The following is an 11341-nucleotide window of genomic DNA, read 5'->3' on the forward strand; positions in this document are numbered from 1 at the left end:
TTCGATAAAATACATAAATTTAAAATGGTGAAGTTTTAAATCATCTATTAGCTAAATATTGACTTTAAAATTTTACTCAGAAGTAACATAATACACTCAGTTCATAAAAACTTAGTTTTAAAGTAGACTAGCCATTTTAAATAACTGTAAAAAATTTAAATAACTATAGAGGTAAAATCATTCAATTTTTAATCAAATTTCAAGTGATGTTGAGTTGTAAAATTATTTCCAACAAAACTAAAAATAACATACAAACATGTTTTCTTTTTTTCATGACATTCACTAAATTTAATAAAAATTTACTTAAAAAACAAATTTAAGAACAACATTTGTTGGCTAAAATAAACAATCTGTCATGCTAAAAACCATTTTTTAAACAACCTAAAATTTTTCTATATACATTAAATGTTTATTTTAAAAGTTCTCAATCAAAAGTTAATATCCTAGCACACACTTGTATGTACAGTCTTCTTTAAAAACATCCTCAATCATAATCGTCATCTTCGGTCCACTTGGGTGCGGGCGTCTTGGTGGGCATGATCATCTGCGGGTTGACAAACTCCTTGTTGCTATTAGAAACGCCCAATACTTCCGAGGGGTCCACAAAACTTGGTGGTTCCCCTGTACTTGTGGGGGGTGGAGTGGGCAGCTCAACCTCCATGGCCCTGTCCTCAACTAACCGGTAGTTTTGGGAGGAGAGGGTGTAGCGGTCAGGGGGTAATCTCAGACCCTGGTTGGACCTCAGCGCCGGCAGGTTGGTGGAGTTCTTCTCCCTGGCGATTTCCATGAGCATCTCCCTGGAAACCACTCTTGAAGATCGTTCCTCCGCCTTCCTGGCAACGGCCAGCTTGAGGTCGTCCTGAGAGATGAAGGTCCTTCCGGCGTGCTTTGCGTAGTTGTTGGCGTCCTGTAAATAAAAATATATATTTAGTGCTTTTTATAGTAATGTGCTGTAATTAAGTAAATTAAAGTTAACTTACACTAATTTATTACTTGTAAATAAACAAGCTACAGTTTGCTTAATTGTTTTGTAAGCTTGTTTGAATAGTTTTGTAAGCTAGTTTGTTTTAAATTTTAATGAACTAAGATATGTTATATGATCAAAAAAGTATATTAGCATGTGAAAACGCAGCACATACAAAACTGGTACAAACAGTATCACCTTCACTATTTTGTTGAACTTATACTATCTTCAAAACCACAAGTGATAGATAGTAAAAATATTTATAAGACAATCATAACTGAAAATTACTAAACCTCATTGCTTAAAAACATTATCTAAGTTAATATTTACAAAAAAAAACATTTTTTTATTTTATACGTTTCTACAAACTATAACTGAACAAAAAATACTTGAACTAAAAGAAAATTTATCTTATTTGTTTAAGCTGGTAAGTCAATTAAAATATTAAATTTTGTTAGCAAAAGTTGACATTTTGAAGTCAATGTTAATTTTAACAAATATTATAGAACAAAAGAAGTTAAACAGCTAACAGCCTTAAATTAAAGAAACCAGTGGTTTAAAAAACATAATAAGTAAAATTTCAGAAAAAAAATTGTCAAATGTTAATGAAATTTGTACTTAGTTCATTGTTTAAAAACTAAACATATTTAAGCAACTAATTAGTTAATAAAAAATTCTAAAAATTTTGGGATGCATTCTTTATTTAACATATCAACTAATTTCTATTTTACTATTAAATTACATGGTTAGTATTAAACTAATGAAATTTCTAACTTATCTTAAAACTAATTAGTAGATAAAAATAAATGATAAAATTATAACATTCAATGTCTGTTTCTTCGATATTCCAATAAATTACAAATACTTAAATTAGTTGAATACATTATTATTAATGTTTACCACCAATTTCATCAAATATAGAAAAAATTATCTTGACTCAACACAACAAAATACCTGTAATCTCTCAGTACAGTACTTGTATTGAAACTAGTGTATTTATTTTCACATAATAAATTAACTATAACTTACTATCATACTACAAGGTCACTAGTTAACTACATGCATGGGAAGTTACAACCACAACCAAACAAATAATTAGCTGATAAAAACAAATTGTGAGATGTTAATAGTTATTGTTTGTCTCCCTTACACCACCTTAAGTTACAAATAAAGTTCTTAATTTAAAACTAAATTGTACCTGCAATTTTTTACAAGCCTTGTATGTCTTGTAACAAAGCAATACAAAAAATGCATTTATCTTAATACGACCATTTATCATAAATGCAACTAATTGACAATTAGAAAAAATAAAAACCTACACATATTCATAATATGATGCTCTATTAACACTAACCTTTAATCTCTCAGTGCAGTACGCGTAGGAGTATTCCAACAGCTGGTGCACTACCTGAGGATCGTAATCCTTAACACCTGATTCCTTCAGGATGTCTACGATGAACTGGGCCTGTTTTGGCATCATGTTGCCGTTTGTCAGCCCGTTCTTTTGTTCACTGTCTTGTGACATATCTATTTACTATGCCTGTAAAATAATTATGTTTGAGAACAATTCATAATATTTCAGTTGATAACTTTTATCAATAAAAATAAATTGTTATTTTCATAAAAATGTGTTTTTTTTTATTTACTGTCCTTTTGCATTATGTTCGTAAATCATGTTTGTAATTTTTTCTTTTAAAAAACTGTTTAACTATTTTATATTGTTGGTAATACATTAATTTTCACCTATGCAATTTAAGTTTTCTAACATAAGCTTTAAACAATTGTTTAACGACCACATATTATGGACTTAGACATATTGAACCATATCTTAGCATAATTAAATTACTATTAGTAGAATTTTATTTTTTAGAATCGCATGCTAAAAACGCTAATACTTTGATTCTACATAAACAATACAAAACTGGGTTGCCAATCAAGTAAAAAAACTTTCCTAAATGACCTTAAAACTTTTCTGAGTCATTCTGAGTTCTGGAAAATTTTTGAAAAACTTTTATTTAACTCATCAAAATTACTTCATTTATTTAATTAATTTCATTAAAAAAACTTAACTACCCTGAGTCAGCCAAAGCTTATAAATTAAGTTCAAAATATCTTGAGTTACCCTGACTGTCCTGAGAAATTGGCAACTCTGAATTTATTACAAATTTATAAATATTTTAAAACAAACATTAATTTAGCAAGTTAAAATGGTTGTTGGTAAAAAAAACGGTTTACATCATCAAGCCAAGCTAATAATAAGTCTTTATGTGTTTCAATACATATGGTCGTCAAATTTTTTTAATGCAAACTTAACAGCTTAACGAAAAATTACTTTTTTTATCAAGACAATACTGTGTTAGAAAAACAACAACATAAGTTTTGACTTTTTCAATACTAAATATGTTGTATTAATATCAAAAACAAGACTTTTTACAGTTTTAATTAACATTTCATGTAAGACACACAATACACAGTATTTTAGTTAGTAATTTTCACGAATGTAAAATGATTGACTAAAATAACTTGTAGTTAGACTGATGTTTAAAAGCTGAAAAACAACTTAAAAGTTTAAAAACAAATTTAAAGGAAAAGTAAAACGTAAATTAAAATAAATTGTAGTTTTAAAGCTGTTTAAAAGCTTAAGAACTACTTTAAAAATTAAAAACAAAAAAGTAAAATGCCAATTAAAATAATTTGTAGTTAAACTGATGTTTAAAAGCTTAAAACAACTTAAAAGTTTAAAAAACCTTTAAGATAATGAAAAAAAAATTACTTAACTAAAACCTTAATCTAACTCCATGTAAATAAGTCACTATTTAGTTTTTTGTGTTTTATATTTTTCATTTGTTTTAAACTTATAATTTTTTAGAGTTATCAATAGCTTTAAAAACATATGTAAACTAGGTTTTTTAAATTATAGTTTAATCAGTTAAAATACCTTGGTTTGAAGCAATCATTTACGATGAAACTTGTATTCTAAAATATAGTAATTTGTTTTATTGAATGACAGCCTACTAAGTGATACTACTAAAATAAATATAATAAAAGTTTGCCAAAAATAATACATACCAACTTAAATTAGTTCAAATATAGCTAATTTATAATAACTTTTAGCAAACTTATATTTTGCAGACATCCAGTTTTTTTTTGTTGACAATCATAACCAAAAGAAAATTTTTGACATATAGTCAAGGTTAAAACTAATGTTTAATAGGACTTTTTAGTACATTTTTTATTTACCCTACACATTATTCAATAAACATTTATACTTATGCTTCATTGTGTTTATTTGTTTGGTTTAAATTAGACTTTATTTTAAAAATTAAAAAATCATTTACCAGATTTGTAATATTTGAAAAAAATAAGTATTATTATACTTTTAAAATAAAAGTTTAAAAAAACATTACTTTGATAAGAAACAATAAACTGTTTTACAAGTTTTTCTTATTAAGAATTAAGCTAAAAATATAATCACTTACTACAACCTAAATAAAACTTGCATTTATTAAAAACCCATTTAATTTACTTAAATCAGTATAGGCGTTTTGCTTATATTTAGAAAAATCAATTATATTGAACTTTGTATTTAAAAATAAACTAGTTCAAGAAGTTAACCTAGTGTTTCTAAATATTTTTAAAACCTGTACACACTTACCACTAGTAAATATTTTTTCAAAAAGCTGTAGAAATGTATTAGATAAAAGATACTAAGTTTTAAAGTTTTTTATAACACTCAAGTTTTTGAGCACAAGTATATACTATACTTACTGCACATGTGCGCAACTTTTATACAACAATTAAGTCATGCCATTAGTTATGTTTCTCAAAAAACTCATTAACTGTAACTTCATATTGGATAACAACAAAACTAAATACACTTATTTTAATTTTTTGTATAAGTATAAAATGGAATCCTACAAACTGGTATAACTTGAAGTCCTTTTAATAGGTTAACAATTAAATAGTTATAAGAAACATTGTCATATGATATTGTATTTAGCAACCAACTATAGTGTTTTAAATTAAGATAAGTGGTTAACACAAGTATTAATTACACAATATCTCATTATTTGACAGTAAATCTTGAAAAAAAAATTTAAACTTAAGGCCATAGGGTCAACCTTGTTTGTTACAAAATTATCTTATTTTGTTGAGTTTTATCTTAGCAATCAAACACTTTAACCATTTTACAAAATTCAAAGTTATTTTTGAAATATTAGAGATTGAAGTCTGAGGATTCCTTATAAAAGGCACAAATTGAAAAAACAAAAAATGCAATAATTAACAGTAATAATATTATCTTTAGATATTTAAATAATCATCTTCATATTTTTACATTTAGTCCATGACTAGTATTAAGACAATTAACTTTAAAAAAATTTAAAAAAAAAAAATATTTTTTCAACTTTTTATCAAAAATTCTATTTTTGTTTTACTTAAAAACTTAAACATGTATAAATTTTTGAACTGTGTAGGATATCTTTCCTAAAAATTGGTAGTCTCTAGCTCAAAAAATCTGAGATAAATATTCAATATTTTTTTTTAATTAATAAGAATATTGATTATGATTAAATTAGGATTCATACTTTTATATTAATAATTTATACAAAAATGACAATATATAAAAATTTAGTTTAAGTTTTTATATCTATTAAACTAGTAGCTTACTATTTTATTTAAAAACAAATGTAAATATTAGAAAAATTTTAGAAAAATAATCAAAATGCTTATTTTGAATTGAACTGTACTACTGTAGTGTTTTTTAGAAACAAAAACGAAAATTTTAAATGGTAAAGTGAATTCAAAAAACTTAACTATTAATTAAAACAAGCACTAATAAAAGCTATTATGGTGAGTTTTTTACTGATGTATATAAAATAAACTTATTGTTTTAACATATTTTATGCTTAAAAGAAATGAGTCAAAATCATATTTTAGGTTATGATTAAATTATATTTCCAAGGTTTGGGATGAGGGCATTTCAAAAAATATAATTTTATCTATAAATATACATACTACAACACTGAGTTTAAAGAATTGAAACAATTTTCACAGTTTAAGGGGGTAGAGTGTAAAACATAAAAGTATTGGTTATATTAAGAGAACTGGATAATGTTATTTTAGAAATTTCTTCAAGATTTTATGACTTTCTTTATTTTAAGTATAAATGTTGTTTTTTTCTTTCTGGTATAAAGTAGAATATATTTCATAAACTATTTTTAATAGTTTTACATTATAAAAAAGACTGTTATGCTATTTAAAATAAGTAAATGTGTGTAACAATTAGTAAAACTCTGAATAATACTTTAAATACTGTTGCCAAAAATAGTTATTACTTATCTAACTTTCATTATTTTACACATACAATTAAGAAAATCTGTGTAAAAATTTTTATTTTTCAAAGCTCTATTTTTCTGAATATTTTTATTACAGTATTAAATTCAAGATTTTTCCAGGTAAAAAGGCCACTCTGGTTAAAGCAGATTCTCACAAACTTGTTATCTCAATGTTATGTTTTGATATTCAAATTATTTCAAATAATATTAAACTCTTTTAGTTAACTAAAACTGATCATATTACTTCAAATTTTAATTTTTATCAAACACAAAACTAGTATATTTTAGAAATGTTTTAACTTTTTATAGTGTTAAGGCCATAGGGGTGGCTGACATTATTTAATACCAAAACTAGCATTGGCCTTTATATGAAAGCTTAAAGTATACACTAAAAGAAATTTTTGGTAGAGTTCATTAAAATTAATTAACTTTTGAGATATAATCATTTATGTAAAAAGTTTCTGATACAAACGTAAGGAGGAGAAAATATGAATTTCTAACTTTATTATTTTGAAAAACTTTTTCTTCACTTTTTATTCAATCAATCACAATTTTTTAGGAAATTTTCCTTGTAATAAAAGTAAAATTTGTAGTGTAACAATTTTAAAAATATAAAAACTTAAGAACCTTTGACTAAAATAATAAAAATGATCATATGTATTTTTTCTATTATAAGAATAAAAAATTCTATACACTATCAAAACATCTTGAAATACAATTCTATATTATTAAATTAAGATTAAATTGAGTAAGTTTAAGAATGATTGCTTAAAAACTGTAGAAGATATATTTTTAACAATTTTTTTTTGCTTTTTTACCTTGGTCTTTCCATATGGGGAACCTACTGTACTCTCAAACTTTCTACCCTTATATCTGATAATTAATTACAATTTTATAAAATGATAAAATCAACTGCTAGCTAAGTATAAAATCTTAAATTAAGACCAACATGTAAAAATTTTATTACCCCCATATGGTCTTAAGTATCAATAGCTGTGAAGCATAAAGCAGGGTGGCCACTACTTTTTTGGAAATTTCTTCCAGGTTTTCTGAATTTATGAAGTTTTTGAAACTACATGTTTTTGGGTTTATTTTTAGTCTAAGATTAAGCTTAAAGTAAAAAAGTGTGTTAAATAGTATAAGAACATTGAAAAGATACTGTAAAGCTACTTCAAATATGTATTTTTCATTTAATAAAAATTTGGTTCATATGTATAACAGATTTTTTTGTGTCAAATTGAAATTCAATTATTTAATATGTAAAACTTAATTAATTCCAGATCTTTCAAGGTTTTTTTTCAAATTTGTCAAATTCCAGGTTTAGTGGCCACTAGGATGCATCTATTGTCCCTTAAAACTTAAAATTTGGAATTTTGCTTAGTAAAATTTTTTGACGTTATGAAATCACATTAATAGACAGCACAAAAAAATTACTTCTTAGCTTTAAGCCTTCTGAAGCAAATTATTTTAAAAATTTTGCTTTATATTGGTATATTTAAAAGGGAAAAAAAACTATCTCAGTAAAAAATTATTTTCTTCTACATTTTTTGAGATAATTACCTGGAACGGCTAGGAAAGGTTCCTTGCCATATTTAGAAAATTCTGTAAAAATTTTCAAGACATTGTTAATCATTTGTAATTTCATATTCATTAAATGTTTGTTGATATTATTAAAAAATATTTTTACAAATAGATAAAAAAGTCTAGAACATTAAAAGTCGTTCTATTTAAAAAAGGTCCTAACTGGTTCTAGTTGGATCTAAACTTATTTTCAAATTTAGCTCTACTGGGTCTAAAATTTTAATCTAAAATAAGATCTAACTCGAAGCAGATTGCACATTTTCTTCAGATTCTAGATGTAGCCAGAACGATTTTTCAAATCAAAATCTGATTAGATCTAGATCTTGGCAAGCTATGACCAAATCCTGCAGGGTCATACATTTGGATTTGGTAGATTTATAAAAGTAAAAATAGCCGCTTTTTTTGTATTTTTAGTTCTAACTGTATTTCAATTATAGTTCCATTAATCTTTAAGAATAATTAAAAAACAACAAAGTAGAATATATGTTGTCCAATTGAGTGTGATAAGATTGGAAATTTTGATAGAACATAAACCTTTATACTATATATTTTTATTATATGAAACCAATGAAGTATTTAACAAGATTGTTTTGAAATAAAAAAGCTAGCCAGAATGACCAAAAGCCAGCGGTAAGTGTTAATTGAGTGAGCTTATTATCATCAAACTAACATGAATTAGTCTGAGCTCATAATTAAATTTTAGAAAAAGTAGTAAAAGCTAATAATAACAAAAAAGTAAGTTTTACATGCTTGAATACTTAAAAATGTCAAAACTATAGCTTTAGGAATTAATATTTAATAAAAACTGAAATGTCAAACAATATCAAACTGAAATAATAAAATATTTGATGTCTTTTTAACCATAAATTTAGGCTAAAAATCAATGTTTTAAGCCTAACCTGTATAATTTAAGAGACACTTTGTTTTAAAAAACTATAAAAACACATAGTAAAAATTTAATTAATTTATTATAACCTAAAATATTTAATTGATAAAAAGCAATTAAGTATTTAATTTTTACTAGTTAATGATAAATATGCTTAATTTTGATTATGTCTTTATAAAATATAAGTTTTTAGCCTAAATCCATGGTTAAAAAAGACATTAAATAAAAAATAATTTCGGCTTGATGTTGGTGCAACATTATCCTAGGTAATTACCAGTATTAATAGTTGATTGGGGTATTTTTCTTCACAGCAGAAGATTTATATATATAGTTTTTATTAATTAATTCATGTATCAGATGAACTTTTAGCTTCCATGCTTTTGTCATTTGGCTAGCAATTAAAAATTCAAGTTATACTCATTTTCAACTCAGCATTCACAACGAAATATAAATGAACTGTCAGTAGTTGGTAAGTTATCAGGGTGTAGTTTCGGAAAATTTTTAATAAAAACGAGTACTTTAATATACGCTGCAATCAGAGTTAGACGCTTTTATAATAACATTCTTAAACAAAAAATCCATGTTTTTAAGTTATAATAAAATAATTGAGGATAATCTAAAGTCGTTTCTAGTGGACTTATGCTCACTAATTAAATTATTTAGTTCTGAAAATTCTTCATTTTAAAACTTCAACTGAAAACATGTGCAATTTCTGCTTGAAAATCATTATTGTTACTGTTTAAGAACTAGGTATAATCTAATAAAGTTTTTTACAAGTTGTGGGACAACTTTTTATAAAAAACTTGCTCACTGGCCGCTTTGTTTAAAAAAATTGAATAATCCAACATTGAAATACTATTCAAAATTAATACAAAATAAGCAATATTAGAGTACTAATATTGTGAAATTAATGTGTATAAAGCCCGATTGTGAGCTGTTACCACAAAAACTTTTATTATAAGTGTTTTTTTAAGTTATGTTTTGAGCTACTATAGTACTGTATCTCGTGGGATGCAATGCAAATTTTGGCTTTGACGGCCGAAATTTCGCCTGCTTGGACTGCAATTTGCAGACCTTGTGACAGACTTTAAGAAGCTACAAAAAAGTTTTAATATAAACGTTATGAAAGGTTCAGTAAATAATATACTAAAAAATTTATCTAACCAAAAGTAAGTAGTTTTTCTATACTTCTGTAAAAATTTATAAACAGAATTTACTTTATTAGAAAAATGTTCAATATGTAAAATAAATTTTAAAAAACTTTGCTACCAATGGCAACTTCAAACACAAAAATGTTGTAGAATAAAGCAAAAGAGGTTTTATAGTTTTAGACTGTTGCACAAAAACTTGGTTCAAAAAGGTTTTTAGATTCAAAAATTTTACTTAATTTTGGTTTTCTTGGTATCTAAAACGATACCATTCTTTTGTTTTTTTATCTACTTATATTAATTATCACAATCATCACTTTTTCAGATGAGGTCCCTTAACATATTTCAAAGAACTTAAGCTGTCGTAATTTAAATTGTCATCTAACCAAGTTTGTTTTGTCACACTTATGTTGTCTCATTTTTTGAAAAAATCTGTGTAAAGGTATACAACCTTTTTTTATTAAAAAGAAAAGTGTATGATAGAAGTATAATTTTATTTAGTAAACATTATTTTTTTGGTTAAAAAAACTCTCTTAATTGTTGACTTTTAACAGCAAATATTTTACTGTTATTATTTAAAATAACTACACTACACAGTGGGTAGGAGTCAAATTTGCATGAGGGCACTAAACTGCACGAAGATACTTTTGCACGAAGACACTTTTGCAAAAGCAGACAATTTTGCACGAAAACATATTTGCACGGGTTAATTTTTTTTTTCCTTTTATTATTTTTTTTTTACTATCACTCTTACCCCTAACCCTTACCCTCGGTTAGTAACTTTTTTTTATTAATTTTATTTTTTTTCATCATTTGTTTTTTTTTTTTTAATGTCACTATTACCCCTAACCAGACTTGTTAAAATGCTAACAATTACTATGGTAATTCAGCAATGAAGCGTATAAACTTTGGTTTGTTTTAAGTTAGTAATTTCACGCTCGAGTAAACAAAGCAGAGCTTTTTAACATGTCTGGCCCTAACCCTTACCCTCAATTGATAGCTTTTTTCTTTATAATTAACTTATTTTTATTCGTTCACTTTTATGGTTATTTTTTTAATAATAATTTTGTTAGTTATGTTCATATTTTTACTTTTATATCACTGTTACCCCTAACCCTCACCCTCAGTCAGTAAATTTTTTTTTGTTTTTTTTTTTTTTTTTTACTCTAATGCAAAAATGACCCTCCGTGCAAAATTGTAACTTGTGCAAAATTGACTCTTGGTGTAAAATTGTCTTCGTGCAAATGTATGTTTGTGCAAAATTGACCTTTCCAGCAATTTTGTTTTAGTGCATTTTTGACCCGTCCCCACACACAGTACGTAAGAAAAATTGCTATTTCGAACCCACTTAAATTTTTATTTTTGTCAGTGTTATACTTAAAATACAGAATTTTTTATTAATATTAAGAAATAATTTCTGAGAACA

At 25.3% G+C, this 11341-nt stretch overlaps 1 protein-coding gene across 1 annotated transcript; it reads right to left on the bottom strand.

Annotated features, from left to right (window-relative positions):
• Positions 1 to 2: 2 nt before the first annotated feature.
• LOC145830163 (transcription initiation factor TFIID subunit 9-like) lies at positions 3 to 2499 on the bottom strand. Its single transcript, XM_082938060.1, has 2 exons — positions 2319 to 2499; positions 3 to 907 (listed from the first exon to the last, which is right to left on the bottom strand). Exons 1-2 carry the CDS (start codon positions 2487 to 2489, stop codon positions 485 to 487), a joined length of 594 nt encoding a protein of 197 aa, XP_082794186.1. The 5' UTR covers positions 2490 to 2499; the 3' UTR covers positions 3 to 484.
• Between the last annotated feature and the right edge of the window lie 8842 nt (positions 2500 to 11341).

The sequence above is a fragment of the Thalia democratica genome, chromosome 2 (assembly GCF_965202585.1).
Source record: "Thalia democratica chromosome 2, ktThaDemo2.hap1.1, whole genome shotgun sequence".
NCBI lineage: Eukaryota > Metazoa > Chordata > Thaliacea > Salpida > Salpidae > Thalia > Thalia democratica.

What these genes read in the sequence shown, in the direction of transcription:
- LOC145830163 (XM_082938060.1), bottom strand. Translation starts at nt 2,489, where the DNA reads ATGTCACAAGACAGTGAACAAAAGAACGGGCTGACAAACGGCAACATG. An exon ending in ACTGCACTGAGAGATTAAAG is followed by an intron (nt 908 to 2,318) that starts GTTAGTGTTAAT and finishes TTTTATTTACAG; the next exon opens with GACGCCAACAACTACGCAAA.